The 17,574-nt window shown below is 44.5% G+C and overlaps 1 protein-coding gene across 1 annotated transcript; it reads right to left on the bottom strand.

Moving 5' to 3' along the window:
- Window positions 1-7,748: 7,748 nt before the first annotated feature.
- Window positions 7,749-8,254, bottom strand: LOC140730039 (histone H3). Its single transcript, XM_073050184.1, has one exon. It carries the CDS (start codon window positions 8,219-8,221, stop codon window positions 7,811-7,813), a length of 411 nt encoding a protein of 136 aa, XP_072906285.1. The 5' UTR covers window positions 8,222-8,254; the 3' UTR covers window positions 7,749-7,810.
- Window positions 8,255-17,574: the final 9,320 nt, after the last annotated feature.

The raw sequence follows: 17,574 nt of genomic DNA, 5'->3' as shown, positions 1-17,574 counted from the left end.
ACTTACTCTAAATTCCACTGACCTTTGGGTGGTCTATATTCCAATTCAAGTAGTTACCTATTCTTCAGTTCTACCCCTATAGCCTCAGTAGCCAAGCTCTCCAGCCTGTCCTGGCTGAGCACTGTGGTATCATTTTGCCTGACTATTAATGCTATCCCTCCTGCACTATCATGTCAAATACATTTCAAAAGGTGTGAGGTGATGCATAATGGGAGGTCAAACCAGGGCTTATACAATGAGTAATAGATCACTAGGTAGTGTAATGGAACAGAGAATCTGGGAATACAAACACTTAGTACATTGAAAGAGGCGTCACTGAGACAGTGTGTTGAAGGTGTTGCTTGTCCTCTGGCCTCCATCGGCAGGGTATTGAGTACGGGAGCTGAGATGTTGTGTTGCAGTCGTATAGGTTGTCAGTGAGACCTCACTTCCAGGACTGAGTATTGTCTTGGTCACCCTATGACAAGAAAGACATCGTTTAACTGGAAAGAATGCAGAAAAGATCTGTGAGGATGTTGCTTGCATTGGAGGACTGAAGTGGCAGGGAGAGGCTGGCAGTCTGGAGAAGGGAAGAGATCATGGGACGGGAGGCCTAGGGAGAAAGAAAGGAGAGGGGGGGAAGCACCAGAGGGAGATGGAGAACAGGCAAGGAGTGATTGTGAGAGAGGCAGAGAGAGAGAGAAAAAAGGGAGGGGAAATAATTAATAAATAAATAAATAAGGGATGGGGTAAGAAGGGGAGGAGGGGCATTAACGGAAGTTAGAGAAATCAATGTTCATGCCATTGCTCCTCCCCTTCTTACCCCGCCCCTTATTTATTTATTATTCCCCCTTTTTTTCTCTCTCTGCCCCTCTCACAATCACTCCATGCCTGCTCTCCATCTCCCTCTGGTGCTCCCCTCCCCCTTTTTTTCTCACTAGGCCTCCTGTCCCATAATCTTCCCCCTTCTCCAGCTCTGTATCCCTTTTGCCAATCATGTTTCCAGCTCTCAGCTTCACCCCACCCCCTCCTGTCTTCTCCTATCATTTTGGATTTCCCCCACCTTCTCCCACTTTCAAATCTCTTACTGTCTCTTCTTTCAGTTAGTCCTGACGAAGGGTCTTGGCCCGAAATGTCGACTGTACTTCTTCCGAAAGATGCTGCCTGGCCTGCTGTGTTCCACCAGCATTTTGTGTGAGCAACCTGACAGAAATGTTTAAAGTTATGAGGGGCATAGATCAGGTGGATGGTAACAGTCTTTTCCTCAGGATAGGGGAGACTAAAACTGGGGATCATATGTTAAGGATGAGAGGGGAGAGATTTAAAAGGGCCTGAGAGGCTGTTGGTTCATGGTAATTATGTTGAACAAATGGCTGGAGGATGTGTTTGAGGTATGTAAAATAGTGCATGTATCTCATAGGGTACATAAAACAATATCAGCACAATACTATTAACAGATAACTAAGTAATCTGTGGATATACTGTGCAAGTTGCCATAAAGTGCATATGTGACATACAGCTAAATATACAATACTATTACTGCTACTGGTGCTGTTGGAAATCAAGGTGCACAGAAGTCACAGCCTGGAGGAAGCTGTAATCTAGTCTAACAGTCCTTGTCTTTATACTGTGGTACCTTCTACCTAATGGTCAATGGTCAAAGAGATTGTGGGATGGATGGGAGGGGTCCTTGAGAATGGTGAATGCAGTATGTTGTACACAGGATTGTGCAGGTCTCTAACCCTGAAGTGCTTAAAGTTCAAATTTCAAAAACAATTTTATTATCAAAGTACATATATGTCACTATATACAATGCTAAAATTCATTCGCTTGTGGGTATACTGAACAAATCTATAGAATAGTAATTATAACAGAATTAATGAATGACTGCCCAACTAGGGCGTTCAACCAGAGTGCAGAAGACAACAAACTGTGGAAATGTAAAAAGAAGAAACTATAATACAAATAGATAAGTAGTAAGTATTGAGAACAAGAGGTGAAGAGTCCTTCAAAGTGAATCCATTGGTTGTGGGGACATTTCAATGAAGGGGCAAGTGAGATTGAGTGAAGTTATCCCCTCTGGTTCAAGAGCCTGATGGTTGAGGGGTAGTAACTGATCCTCAACCTGGTGGTGTGAGTCTTGTATCTTCTTCCAATGGCAACAGTGAGGAGAGATCATGTCTTGGGTGGTGGGGATCCCTGATGATAGACTGATTTACTGTGACAATATTTCATGTAGAAGTTCTCAATGGTTGGGGAGGGCTTTACCCTTGATGGACTGGGCCATAGCCACTACTGTGTGTTGAATTTTCCACTGAAGGGCACTGGTGTTTCCATACCAGGCTGTGATGCAGCCAGTCAATATACTCTCCACTACACATGTATAGAAGTTTGTCAAAGTTTTAGATGCCATGACAAATCTCTGCAAATGCTAAAAGAAGCAGAGGCACTGCCATGTTTTCTTCATAATTACACTTACGTGCTGAGCCCAGGACAGGTCCTCTGAAATAATAACTAGGAATTTAAAGTTGCTAATTCTCCTCACCTCTGATCCTCCAATGAGGGCTGGCTGATGGACCTCTGGCTTCCTTCTCCTGAAGTTGATAATCAATTCCTTGGTCTTGCTGACATTGAGTGAAAGGTTGTTATGACACCACTCAACTAGATTTTCAATCTCCCTCCTAGATGTTGATTCATTGCCATCAGCAAACTTTAGTGGGGAGCGGGGAGAAGTAAAGATATGTTTAGAGGTTGGATCCCTTTGGAGATGGTGGTACTATGTTTTCTAAAATACTTCCTAAATAGTATTGTTACTGTAACCATTTACCATTCAAGTACTTAGCTCAGATGCGGGGTTCTCACTTGAAGTGTTGACCATCTGTTTTCTTCCACCGGTACTGCTAGGGCTGTTGGGTACCTTCAGTAGACTTTTTTGCTCTTGGATTTTTAATTGTCAGTGGATTCTTGTGAACAAAACAAATAGGCTGACTTCATTAATGAAGTTAGCTACGTTTACTATCCTAATCTACATGTAGTTTCGGGGGTCTTGACCTCAGTGACCTCCAGTTCGTTCCTTGGCCAGCACACTATTGCAGCTGGCTATCTGATGACTGGTAGGGCAAATGTGTTGATGACTTTGATCTTGTTCTCCCCATTCAACTGACTTTTTAGGACCTGTCTCACTCTTTGGAGGTACTTGGATGTTGCAAACTTCCTTGTATCCTCATCATGGTTTCCATGCTCCTGCAGGAGCCCCAGGTATTTGCAGCTGTCCTGTACATCTGGTATGTGGCCTTCCACAAGTATGTCAGGAAGATGACCCCAAGGACGACCTGCTAGGACAACACCTCAGACAGCAGGCAGGGGATATGGAAGTGGGTGAAGCTGAGCCAGGGATCAGAGGTCACAAACCACTGCATGTGACGTACCATCACCAGATATCAGAGGAGGCTGGCATAAGAAAGTCCTACCAATGGCTGGAAATGGCAGGGCTGAGGGACGGCACAGAGGCACTGCTCATGGCTGCATAAGGACAGGCGCTAAGCACAAGAGCAATAGAAGCAGGGGTCTATCACACCAGGCAAAACCTAAGATATAGACTGCGCTAGGAATCCACTGAAACAGAATACACTGAATGGAACAACCAAGCTGCAGGAATTGTGCACAGGAATACCTGCAGTGAGTATGGATCGGACATGCCCAAGTCCAAATGGGAAACACCAGAGAAGGTACTGGAGAATGACGGAGCTGAGATCCTGTGGGACTTCCAAATACACACCGATAAGCAGATACTGGCCAACCAACCAGACGTAGTAATACTGGACAAGGAACAGCAGAAAGCAGTAGATGTGGCAAGCCCGAATGACAGTAACATCAGGAAGAAGTAATACGACAAGCTGGAGAAATACCAGGGCTTGAAAGAGCAGATAGAAAAGACGTGGAAGGTTAAAGCCAGGAGTGTGCAAATACATTTGTGCATACAGCTTTGAACAAATAAGGCTTTAATGCTCTTCCTCATCATAGAAACATAGAAAATAGGTGCAGGAGTAGGCCATTCGGCACTTCGAGCCTGCACCACCATTCAGTATGATCATGGCTGATCATCCAACTCAGAACCCTGTACCTGCTTTCTCTCCATACCCCCTGATCCCTTTAGCCACAAGGGCCATATCTAACTTCCTCTTAAATATAGCCAATGAACCGGCCTCAACTGTTTCCTGTGGCAGAGAATTCCACAGATTCACCACTCTCTGTGTGAAGTGTGAATCTCGGTCCTAAAAGGCTTCCCCTTTATCCTTAAACTGTGACCCCTTGTTCTGGAATTGAATCAAAATCAATCAAACTGAATCAATCATCCTTCTCTGGAACATTCTGTCACCACTCGCACAGCACAGACCTTGGCCCTTTGACCCATCATCTCTATGCTGGTGTTTTACTCATCTCTGCCCCGCTACCTTCAGCTACCTCTTAAATATAGTAGTTGTATCTCACTCCAACACTACTTTTAGCAGTGCTTTTCAGATATCAATGAGTGTCCTTGTGCAAGATTCCCTGAAGGTTAATTTGCAGGTTGAATCTATGGTGAGGAAAGCAAATCCAGTGGTAGCATTCATTTCAAGAGGACTAGAATACAAAAGTAAGTATGCAATGTTGAAACTATATAAGGCACTGGTGAGGCCTCACAGAGTATTGTGAGCAGGTTTGGGCCCCTTATCTTAGAAGGGATGTGCTGAACTGGAGATGGTTCAAAGGAGGTTCATGAAGATGATTCAGGATTGAATGGCTTCTCATATGAAGAGTGTCTGATGGCTCTGGACCTGTATTCATGAGAATTCAGAAGAATGAGGGGTGACCTCATTAAAATCTATTGAATGGTGAAAGGTCTTGATAGAGTGGATGTGGAAAGGATGTTTCCTATGGTGGGAGAATCTAAGACTAGAGACACAGCCTCAGAATAGAAAGGCGTACTTTTAGAACTGAAATGAGGAGCAAAATCATTAGCCAGAGAGAGATGAATCTGTGGAATTCTTTGCTACAGGCAGCTGTGCAGGCCGTCTTTATGTAGATTGTTGATTCTTGATTGGTTGGGGTATGAAGAGTTATGGGGAAAAGGCAACAGATTGGGGCCGAGAGGAAAATTGGATCAGCCATGATGATCATCATCCCAGAGTCCTGAGAGAGGTTGCTGAAGAGATAATGGATCATTGGTTATAATCTTTCAAGAATCATTTGATTCTGGCATGGTCCCAGAGGCCTAGAAGATTGTAAATGTCACTCCACTCCCTAAGAATCGAGGAAAGCAAAAGAAAGGAAACTGTAGTCTATTTAGTTTAACCTCAGTGGTTGGGAAAGTGTTGGATAAGGTTTTGAGGTACTTGGAGACTAATGATAAATTAATTCAAAGTCAGCATAATTTCTGTGAAGGGAAATCTTGAATGACAAGCAGGGTGGACAAAGGTGCCACACATGAGGCTGCTTAACAAAATAAAATCCTAAGGTGTTGCAGAAAAGATACTAGCATGGATAGCAGAATGGCTGATAGGCAGGAGGCAACTTTATCAAACATCAGAGGTGCAGTGGGAATTAAGAGTCCTCGTGCAAGACTCCCAGAAGGTTAATTTACAGGTTGAGTCTGTGGTAAAGGCGGAAAATGCAATGTTGGCACCTATTTCAAGGGGAATAGAATATAAAAACAAGGAGATAATGCCGAGGCTTTATAAGACACTAGTCAGGCTGGGTATAGAGTATTATCAACTGTTTTGGGCCCCATATCTCAGAAAGGATGTGCTGTCATTGGAGAATCCAGAGGAGATTCACAAGGATGATTCAGGAAATGAAGGGGTTAACATATGAGGAGCATTTGGCAGCTTTGGGCCTGTACTCACTGAAATTTAGAAGAATGCAGGGGCGGATCTCATTGAAAGCTATTGAATGTTGAATGGACTCGATAGGGTGGATGCAGAGAGAATGTTTCCGATGGCAAGGGTGTCTAGAAAGAGAGCGCACTGCTTCAAAATTGAGGGCCGACTTCTTAGAACAGAGGTAAGGAGGATTGTTTTAAGCCAGAGAAGTAAATGTGTGGTATGCTTAGCCACAGACTGCAGTGGAGACGGAAGATGATGGTTCCCTGATCGGTCAGGGCATCTAAAGATATGGTGAGAAGACCTGCAGTGTTCACTCAAGCTCCATTATGTAGGATCTGATAAAAATAGGATACCGCACAATCATATTTATTAACAGGATCAAATTTATTTATTGCCTCCAGGGACTCATGTTTGTCTAAAACCTCGAAGTTAGGTATATATTTCCCAACATAATCTCCAATTTGTAAATATCTAAAAAAAAACTAGATGCAGGGATATTGTAAACTGCTTGTAACTGCGCAAGTGAGGCGAAGATTCCATTAATATATAGGTCACCTATACTACAGATGCCTCTCTGTTTACAGGTGGAAGAAACAGTATCAGTCAGGCCGGGCAAAAAGGAATGATGGCAAGCACTTTACATTTAGAGAGACTGAGACTACATAATGAGGACAGAGGGGACATCTTTGAAAGGATATGGGGCCCTGTACTGGACTTTCTTACGGGATGAAGACTGAGGCTTTTCGGTGCAGTGCACCTCTGCTGTGTATGTTTACTTTTTGCCTTTATATTTTTTTCCTCTTTTGCTGCTCAATATTTAATTTGATTTTGCTGTGGTTGTGCTGTATTTTTTTTCATTAGTTTTTTGCAAGTCTGTTCACATAAAACAATAAAATATATTTAAAAAAAGATATGGCGAGAAGGCATGTGCATGGTGTTGAGTGGGATCTGGGATCAGTCATGATGGAATGGCAGAGTAGACTTGACGGGCTGAATGGTCTAATTCTATTCCTATGTCTTATGGTCTGAATTTTCAGAGAAATTTAACCAAAGATACTCAGCAAAAAAAATCTAGAGATTATGCTTCTCTACCCCTCCCCGTCTGTCTCCTCAGATTCCCACCTTCTTTGAAATATTAACCATTTAATGTGAGATTGAATTTCAGAGGAACAGTGGATGAGGTTGTCATGTAATTATTGATAATCACACCACGGGATTGAAACCGCTCCAAACACAGGCCGGAGCGGCTACCGGGTCACGAGGAGCGCCATTGAACGGAGAGCAGCAAAGAAAAAAGCGCCAAAGTACGTCAGTTCCCCGGATGGCCTGAAATTGAAAAGCCCGCCGAAAGTTACTCACTCAATCGTGGACCGTAAAAGTGTGCATTGATTTATTAATCGGATGAAGAATTTTTTTACGGTCACCGCCCATACATTATTTAACTCACCAGTTTGAACGTTTCTGGTCATTTAGCCTCCGAAACCCGATTCGCAGTTTATACTCGCGGTCGGTCTGTGTATAAACGTCATCAGATCTGGTCTCTCTCAACTCGGTCTCAGGCGAGTTTGCAACGCGAAAAAATAAGTTGTGTGGAAAAACCCGGGATTCCAGTGTCTGCAGACTGATGTGCTCGTGAATTGATCATGGTTTTGACTAGAAATGGGACGGGGAGATTATTAAAACCCATTCTCCGACAGATACCTGGAAAATCGCGACGGCCGGGGTGTTGGCGCTGCCGTTAACCCAACGGCCCCGAACTGCTGATTCCCCAGTGTTGATGGGGTCTGGCCTGTTGGAGCCTGTGTAAGAAACCGGGATGAATTATTGAACAATATTATACCCACCGTGGAAGGAAATGGCGTGTCGATAACACAGAAGGTGAGTAAATAGCAAATGATAGCCCTTTCCACTGCTGAGTTAGTGGCTCTTAAAAGAGCCTTTTGTTGTGCTTGGTGCCGAGGCCGGATTCAGGCGCGCTCCCCACGGATGCGGCGGGCCAGCTGGATGTCCTTGGGCATGATGGTGACTCGCTTGGCGTGGATGGCGCACAGGTTGGTGTCCTCAAACAGCCCCACCAGGTAAGCTTCACTGGCCTCCTGCAGGGCCATGACGGCCGAGCTCTGGAAGCGCAGGTCGGTCTTGAAGTCCTGAGCGATTTCCCGCACCAGGCGCTGGAAGGGCAGTTTGCGGATGAGCAGCTCGGTGGATTTCTGGTAGCGCCGGATCTCCCTCAGAGCCACGGTGCCGGGCCGGTAGCGATGGGGCTTCTTCACTCCGCCCGTGGCTGGGGCGCTTTTCCGCGCCGCTTTGGTGGCCAGTTGTTTGCGGGGAGCTTTCCCTCCGGTGGATTTGCGCGCTGTTTGCTTGGTCCGGGCCATTCTCCTTCACTAATCTAACTGCTTCGTCAAATAGTGGTCGGAGCACACGCCGGGTCCGGCTTTTAAATGATTGATGGAGGGCCGCCCAATTCCTTCTGATTGGTTGCAAGGAAGATGTCAATTACAGGGTCCTAGCGTTTCTATTGGCTGTCTTTTCCAGTGTGAAGTTGGTCGGTGGGAGGAGGTGGTGGGGAATGTTGCCTGTGACCAAATATGGAAACTGGTGACTAAGGGTCAGAATTCAGCCAATCAGACTGCAGTGAGTGCAGTTCAATTTCAAATTGCCGCCAATTTCAAGAGCAACCAGGTTTCTTATAATAAATAGAATCATGGATGATCAGATTTCACCTTCATTTAAATCAACGATTAGCTTAATCTGAATTTTTACATACTTTTACTGAATAGCTTCTCGAGGTGAGTGAATTCAGTACTGCCGGAAACGAGAGGATTGAGATTGCTTTTAATTTACTGAATTTACAAATGATTGGGGGCAGAAGGTTTTCAAAGAGGTGCGCTGAACTGAAATGCGGCTCGATATGTCTACAAAAGCATTCATTCCAATCAAATAGTTAAAATCTTTATTTGTTGTCGCTACTCAATGTCAAAGCTGCTGTCTACTTTTATACACACAGCCCTGACCAGCCCGAGAGAAGTAGAGAGACAGCATCATCTCATTTTTCAGCTCACTCTCGACTTTACTATAACCGCCTAATTCCTAGTTCTTTCCTGGGAGATGTGGGTGGCTCTTAAAAGAGCCGTTTTGTTTCAGATCCCCCTATAATCATCTTCATTGTCAAAAGTACCTCATTTTGTGTCATTCAGAAACTGGCCATGTCTCATGCATTTGTATTCAAAGCGTTTATATAGAAAAATGAATAACAAGGGTGTCAACACCAACACCTGAGGCACACCATGAGTCACCAGCCTCTATTCCTCCTACACCAAAGCCATGCTGACTCCTAATCACACCCTGACTCTCCAAATACCAGTGATTCCTGTCCCTCGGAATCCCCTCCAGTCACTTCCCCAGTATTGATGTCAGGCTGACTACCCTGGCTTATCCTTGCTATTCTTTTTAAACAGTTGAATAACAATGGCACATTCTAGTCTCCAGGAACTTCACGGGTGGCTAATGATGAAGCAAGTGTCTCCACAGGGGCTCCATAATTTGTACACTGTCCTCCCAGAAAGTCCAAGGAAGCACTCGGTCAGGTTCTGGCCTTCTACCCAACTAAATGCGCCGTAAGGTTACAAATACCTCCTCCTTGGTAACACGGATGTCCTACAAAAGATCTCCACTTGTTTCCCTGATCTTTTGAGCCATGATTTTCTCCTTAGTTAATTAACACTGAGTAGAGAACCTTTGGGAGACTCCTTAACCTTTCCTGCCAGATCAGCACTTGGAGCTATGATGTTGTGGCCATTACAGAGACTTGGCTGGTGCAGGGGCAGGAATGGCTACTTCAAGTGCCAGGCTTTAGATGTTCCAGAAAGTGCAGGGAGAGAAGAGGCACTGTTGATCAGGGATAGTGTCATGGCTGCAAAAAAGGAGGAAGTCATGGAGGGATTGTCTATGGAGTCTCTGTGGGTGGAAATTAGGAATAGGAAGGGGTCAATAATTCTACTGGGTGTTTTTAATGGACCACCCAATAGTAACAGGGACATTGAGGAGCAGATAGGGAGACAGATTCTGGAAAGGAGTAATAATAAGAGGGTTGTTGTGGTGGGAGATTTTAATTTCCCAAATATTGATTGGCATCTCCCTAGAGTGAGGGGTTTAGGTGGGGTGGAGTTTGTTAAGTGTGTTCAGGAAGGTTTCTTGACACAATAAGTAGATAAGCCTGCAGAGGCTGTACTTGATCTGGAATTGGGAAATGAACCTGGTCAGGTGTCAGGTCTCTCAGTGGGAGAGAATTTTGAAGAGGCTGATCACAAGTCTATCTCCTTTACCATAGCTTTGGAGAGGGATAGGAACAGACAAGTTAACGAGATGTTTAATTGGAGTAAGGGGAAATATGAGGCTATCAGGTAGGAACTTGCAAGCATAAATTGGAAACAGATGTTCTCAGGGAAACATATGGAAGAAATGTGGCAAATGTTCAGGGGATATTTGTGTGGGGTTCTGCGTAGAGTATCTACAATACTCTGTTTCCATTGAGACAGGGAAAGGATGGTAGGGTACAGGAACAGTGGTGTACAAAGGGTTTTGAAAATCTAGTCAAGAAGAAAAGAAAAGCTTGCAAAAGGTTAAAAAAACTAGGTAATGATAGAGATCTAGAAGATAATAAGGCTAGCAGGGAAGGAGCTTAAGAATAAAATTAGAAGAGCCAGAAGGGACCATGAGAAGGCCTTGGCAGGCAGAATTAAGGAAAACCCCAAGGCATTCTACAAGTATGTGAAGAGCAAGAGGATAAGACTTAAAAGAATAGGACCTATCAAGCGTGGCAGTGGAAAAGTGTGTATGGAACCGGAGGAGATAGCAGAGGTACTGGATGAATACTTTGCTTCAGTATTCACTATGGAAAAGGATATTGCTGATTGTAGAGGTGACTTGCAGTGGACTGAAAAGCTTGTGCATGTAGATATTAAGGAAGATGATGTGCTGGAGCTTTTGGAAAGCATCAAGTTGGATAAGTCAGTGTGACCGGATGGGATGTACCCTAGGCTACTGTGGGAAGTGAGGGAGGAGATTGCTGAGCCTCTGGTGATGATCTTTGATCATCAATGAGGACAGGAGAGGTTCCGGAACATTGGAGGGTTGCAGATGTTGTTCCCTTATTCAAGAAGGGGAGTAGGGAGAGCCCGGGAAATTATACACCTTACTTCAGTGGTTGGTAAGTTGATGGAAAAGATCCTGGGAGGCAGGATTTATGAACATTTGGAGAGGCATAATATGATTAGGAATAGTCAGCATGGCTTTGTCAAAGGCAGGTCGTGCCTTATAAGTCTGATTGAATTTTTTGAGGATGTGACTAAACAGATTGAAGAAGGTAGAGCCATAGATGTAGTGTATATGGATTTTAACAAGGCATTTGATAATGTACTCCATGCAAGGCTGATTGAGAAAGTAAGGATGCATGGGATCCAAGGGGACGTTGCTTTGTGGATCCAGAATTGGCTTGCCCACATAAGGCAAAGTGTGGTTGTAGATGGGTCATATTCTGCGTGGAGGCCGGTGACCAGTGGCGTGCCTCAGGGATCTGTTCTGGAACCCCTACTCTTTGTGATTTTTATAAATGACCTGGGTGAGGAAGTGGAGGGATGGGTTAGTAAATTTGCTGATGACACAAAGGTTGGGGGTGTTGTGGATAGTGTGGAGGGCTGTCAGAGGTTACAGCGGGACATTGATTGAATGAAAAACTGGGCTGAGAGGTGGCAGATGGAGTTCAACCCAGATAAGTGTGAGATGGTTAATTTTGGTAGGTCAAATATGATGGCAGAATATAGCAATAATAGCAAGACTTTTGCCAGTGTGGTGGATCAGAGGGATCTTGGGGTCCAAGTCCAGAGGACACTCAAAGCTGCTGTGCAGGTTGACTCTGTGGTTACGGTGCATTGGCCTTCATCAACTGTGGGATTGAGTTTAATAGCCTAGAGGTAATGTTGCAGCTGTATAGGACCCTGGTCAGACCCCACTTGAGTACTGTGCTCAGTTCTGGTCGCCTCACTACAGGAAGGATGTGGAAACCATGGAAAGGGTGCAGAGGAGATTTACAAGGAATTTGCCTGGATTGGGGAGCATGGCTTATGAGAATAGGTTGAGTGATCTTGGCCTTTTCTCCTTGGAGTGTTGAAGGATGAGAGGTGACCTGATAGAGGTGTACAAGATAATGAGAGGCATTGATCATGTGGATAGTCAGAGGCTTTTTCCCAGGGCTGAAAAGGCTAACACGATAGTTTTAAGGTGTTTGGAAGTAGGTACAGAGGAGATGTCAGGGTTAAGTGGACACAGAGAGTAGTGAGTGTGTGGAATGGGCTGCCGGTGGTCTAAGGTAGGGACATGTTCGGCACAGCTTTATTGTACTGCATGTTTTCTATGTTTCTATCTCATATTCATATTCTATCTCATGCTTTGACATCCTGGTTTCCTTTCCACAGAAAGTATGACCATACACTTTGCTACACTACCATCTGTCACTTTGTTGTCCATTCTCCCAATCTGTCTGAGTCCTACTGCACACTCTCTGCTTCCTCATCTCCACCTACCAATCCACCTAACTTCGTATCATCCTCAGAGTTGACCAGAAAGACGTCAGTTCCAACACCCAAAGCACTGAGATTTGATATTAGAAGAAGTGGTCCTGATGCTGACCCCTGTGGAACCCCATTAGCCACTGGCCGCCAATCAGAAAATTCCAGTATTAGGGGTCGAGTGGGCAGTGAGGCAGGGTGGTGAAGAGGGCATTTGGTACGTTTGCTGTCACCAGTCAGGGTGTTGAGTACAATACCTGGGATGTCGTGTTGCAGCGGAGCAGTTATCACGACACTGTTACGGCTCAGGGATCTGGGGTTTGGAGTTCAATTTCGGTGCCATCTGAAAGGAGCGTACCCCCTCCCCATGAACGCGTGGGATTACTCTGGGTACTCCGGTTTTCTCCCACAATCTGAGGACGTATCAGTCACAATTAATTGGTTTCTGTAAATGTTCCTGTGATTAGGCTAGTGTTGAATAGGCGGGCTGCTGGGTGGTGTGGCTGGTTGGGCCGGAAGGGTCTGTCCCACGCTGTATCTCTAGATAAATGAATAAACTGCACAGGATGTTGGAGAGACTGCACTTGTTGCACTGTGTGCCGTTTTGGTCTCTGAGTCACGGGGACGATGTCATTTCAGCTGGAAGGGGAGTAGATAACACCCACAGGGATGTGACTCTGACTGAAGAGTTTGAGTATAAGGAGAGACTGGCTAGACTGGGACTGTTTTCCCTGGAATGTGGGAGGCTTAGGAGTGACTTTATAGAGGTTTATAAAATGATGAGGTGCATAGATAAGATGAAAGGCCACAGATATTTTCCCCAGGGTAGGGAAGTCCAGGAGTAAAGGACATAAATATAATGTGAGAATATAAAGATATAACAAGTCCTGAGGTGCAACGTTTTCATGCAGAGCATGGTGGGTATCTGGAATAAGCTATCAAACAGTGCAGTAGAGGTGGGTGAAGTCACTTTGCCAGGTACATTGATAAGAAAGCTTGAGAGGGATGTGGGCCCAATGCAGGTTGGGTTCAGTTTGGGTCCACAACTTGGTCGGCACAGACCAGTTGGGCCAAACGGCTATTTCCATGTTGTACAAATCAATGACCATGTTTTGGGAAGTTAAACCAGGGCAGGGTGCACACAGTGAATGACAGGGTCCTGAGATGTGTTACTGAACAGAGATCTCCTGGGTTCCTGCCTCCACCACTACCTTTGTTCCCTTATTCGAGATGTAATTATTGTTTGTGTGAGATATTCACCCCTCAGATCCTCTTCATCCTGCATACCATCACGTTAAACCATTGCTCTGTAGCTTTATACACCTGTACCATGGGTAAGATACTCTGTCTATTTATCCAGTCTATGCTCCACATCATTCTCCATTCCTCTCACGTCACCTCTCAGTCTCCTTCACGACAGCAAAATCAAACCGAGCTGAATCACATCGCGTCTGCAGTGTGGCAACGAGAACTGTACACAATATTCCAAATGCAGCCTAACCATCTAGCTTTACATCTAAAACACAATGTCACAACACTTGTACTCTATTCCTTGGCTGATGAAAGCAGGAAGACCACACACCTTCTTCACAATCCTATCTGCTACTTTCAGGGACTGTAACAACATCTGAGGCATGTGCAGAAGTACTTAGATGAGCAAGGTACAGAGAGATATGGAAGTAATGCAGAAAGTGGGATTAGTATAGGTGGGCATTAGGGTCAACAGAGATATGATGGGCCAAAGGGCCTGTTTCTGTGCTGTACAACTCTATGACTCGATGACACTCCACTGATCTGTGCAGTGACTTTGGCTGCCTTAGTCCTCAGCTCTGAGCTTGCCTTACTGAACCCCTCGTCCTCTGAGGAGAAACATGAACCCTCACACTGTGATTGAGCTGTCAGTCCTCTCTCTTAATGTTATCCAGAGTGGTTGACAAATTTACCAATAAACAGAGTGATGTCGATGCATCCCAGTTTAACACACTCAGTGATGGGGGAGCGGGGAGATTTTGCTACATTATTGGAGAGAGGTAGTTCATTATTTGACCTTTATCACCCACTACACTTTCACAGTCCATGGTTTACGCAGTTGAAAAACAAGATCAGCCTATCGTGTCTATGCCGACCATCGAGAATCTGTCTCCAATAAATCAGCACTTGTTTGTCACCTCCCATGGTTTGGCAATTCACCTGCTCATCCCAATGGTTTTTAAACACCTACCTGCACCCCCCAGCCCCCGCCAGACAGTGTGTTCCAGATTATAACGTCTCTCTGGGTGAGCGAAGAAATTTTTCCTCAGATCCCCACTAAACTTCTTACTCGTCTCCTTAAACCTCAGCCTTCTTGTCTGATACCTTTCTTCCTAACTTCATAAAGTTGGACAATATTTGTGAACCCTTTGCTGCTTTTCAGCATTAATTACTTATAAAGTGTGGTCTGATCTTCATCTAAATCACAATAATAGACAAAGACAATCTACCTAAACTAATAACACACGAACAATTGCACTTTTCATGTCGTTATTGTTTCATCATTCACAATCCAGGCTGGAAAAGTATGTGAACCTTTGTATTTATTAACTGGCAGAACCTCCTTCAGCAGCAATATCCTCCACCAAACATTTCCTGTGGCTGCTGATCAGACTTGCATAATGGCAAGGAGGAATTTTAGACCATTCCTCTATAGTTTCTCCGGAATACTTACAAGAACAGCCCTCCTCAGGTCATGCCACAGCATCTGAATTGAGTTAAGGACTGGAATCTGACTTGGCCATTCCAAAACAGATTTTTTAAAAACCATTCTGTTGTTGATTTACTCTTGTGTTTCAGATCATTGTTTTGTCCATCATCCAACTTCTATTAAGCTTCAGGTGTGTGGTGAACTACATATACCTGTCTGGACACACCCCCTGCTGACTGCTCCTGTGGCTCCTCCCACAGACCTCTGTATAAAAGTGATGGAGGTCTGAGCCTGGCCTCTCTGTCTCCAGGATGTAGTATGGTGGTCAATCACTGCTTGTTCCTTCTTCCAGTCAATAAAAGCCGATACCTCGCCTTTACGTCTCAGAGTGAGTTATTGATGGTGCATCAAGGTGACGGACCGCTACCCTGATATTCTCTTGTAAAATGTCTTGATTCAATTTTGAATTCCTTGTTCCTTTAATGATTGCAAACTGTCCGGGGCTTGAGGCAGCAAAGCAGCCCCAAACCATGATGCTCTTTCCACCATGCTTCACAGTTGGGATGTGGTTTTGGTGTTGGTGTGCAGTGCCCCTTTCACTCCAAACATAGTGGTGTGCATTTCTGCCAAAATGTTTTTGCGTCACCTGTCCACAGAATGTTGTTCCAGACAATGCAGAAGCTTTGCATGTGACAGGAAGGGATATAAAAAAGGGGGATGGGGGAATGCTGCATTATTGATCAAGGAGACCATACTGCAGTCATGAGAACGGATGTCTCAGAAGGTTCTTCACATGAGACAGTGTGAGTGGAGTTTAGGAATAAATAAAATATACACATTGCAGCGAGCGATTATATTGTAAGTCTGCCAGCAGTTGGTGGGAGATTGAGGAGCAAGTATGTTGGTAAATCACACAGAGGAGTAATGGGAATAGGGTCACACCAATAGGCATTTCAAATCCCCCAAAGTTAACCAGATCACCTTTATGTGAAAGAATTAGACATGGGAATTCTGACATAGGAGCAGAAATAGACCATTTGGCCCATCAAGTCTGCACTGCCATTCCATCATGGCTGATAATTATCTCTCTCAACCCTATTCTCCTGCCCACTTCCTGTAATCTTTGATGCCCTGACTAATCAAAAACCAAAGAATCTCCACTCTAAATATACCCAATGACTTGGTCTCCCCAGCCCTCTGGTGACAATGAATTCTAAAGGTTCACTACCCTTTGCTTAAAGAAATTCCTCTTCATCTCTGTTCTTCATGTTCATCTGTCTATTCTAAGGCTGTGCCCTCTCGTCCAAGACTCACCCACTATAGGAAGCATCCTCTCCACATCCACTGTATTTGATAGGCTTCAAAGAGATGCCCACTCATTATTCTAAACTCCAGTGATTACAAGCCCAGAGCCATCAAACACATCACGTATGTTAATCCTTTCATTTCCAGAATCATTCTTGTAAACCACCACTGGACCCTCTTCAATTCAGCACATCTTTTCTTAGACAAGGGGACAAAAGCTGGTCACAATATTCCAAGTGTGGGCTGACCAATGCCTTATAAAGTGTCAGTATTACATCCTTGCTCTTGTATTCTAGTCCTCTCAAAAAGAATGCTAATGTTGCATTTGCCTTCCTTATCACCAACTGAACCAGCAAGTTAACTTTTAGGGAATTTTGCACCAAGGATATTGAATTTTCTTCCCTTATAGAAAATAGTCTATCAAAATGCAAGACCATAAACTTCCCTGCACTATATTCCAATGCCATTTCTTTCCCCAATCTCCCAATCTAAGTCCTTCTGCAGACTCTCGGCTTTCTCAGCACTTCCTGACCCCCCCACTTAACCTTTATGTCCACCAACTTGGCAGTAAAGGCGTCAATTACAACAAGCAAATCATTGACATACAACGTGAAAAGGATCAGTCCGAACACCAGCCCCTGTGGAAAACCATTAATCACTAGCAGACAACCAGAAAAGGTGCCCTTTATTCCCACTCTTTGCCTCCTGCCTGTCAGATGATCTTCTATCCATGTTTCTATCTTTCCTGTAATGCCATGGGCTCTGATCTTGTTAAACAGCCTCATACGCGCCAACCTGAAAATCCAAGTGAACGACAACAGCAAATTTGTCAGACAAGATTTTCTCTTAAGGAAACGATGCTAACTTTGGTTTATTTTATCACGTGCCGAAAGCAGATCCTTCATAATGACTCCCAACATCTTCCCAACCACTGAAGTCAGGCTAACTGGCCTACAATTTCCTACAACTGGCCTAAGAGTGGAGTGATATTTCCGAATTTCCAGTCCACTGGAACCATTCCAGAATCTAGTGAATTTTGAAAGATCATTACTAATCAGTCCACAATCTCTCAGCTACCTCTTTTAGAACCCTGGTCCAGGGGATTTAATCTACCTTCAGATCTTTCAGCTTCCCAAGCACCTTCTCCTTATTAATAGATTCTGCCTCCTGGGATCCA

This window comes from Hemitrygon akajei, chromosome 7, assembly GCF_048418815.1.
Source record: "Hemitrygon akajei chromosome 7, sHemAka1.3, whole genome shotgun sequence".
Classification (NCBI taxonomy): domain Eukaryota; kingdom Metazoa; phylum Chordata; class Chondrichthyes; order Myliobatiformes; family Dasyatidae; genus Hemitrygon; species Hemitrygon akajei.
The sequence above is the reverse complement of the archived record's forward strand: the minus strand, read 5'-3'. Positions and strand labels throughout refer to the sequence as shown.

What these genes read in the sequence shown, in the direction of transcription:
- LOC140730039 (XM_073050184.1), bottom strand. Translation starts at nt 8,221, where the DNA reads ATGGCCCGGACCAAGCAAACAGCGCGCAAATCCACCGGAGGGAAAGCT.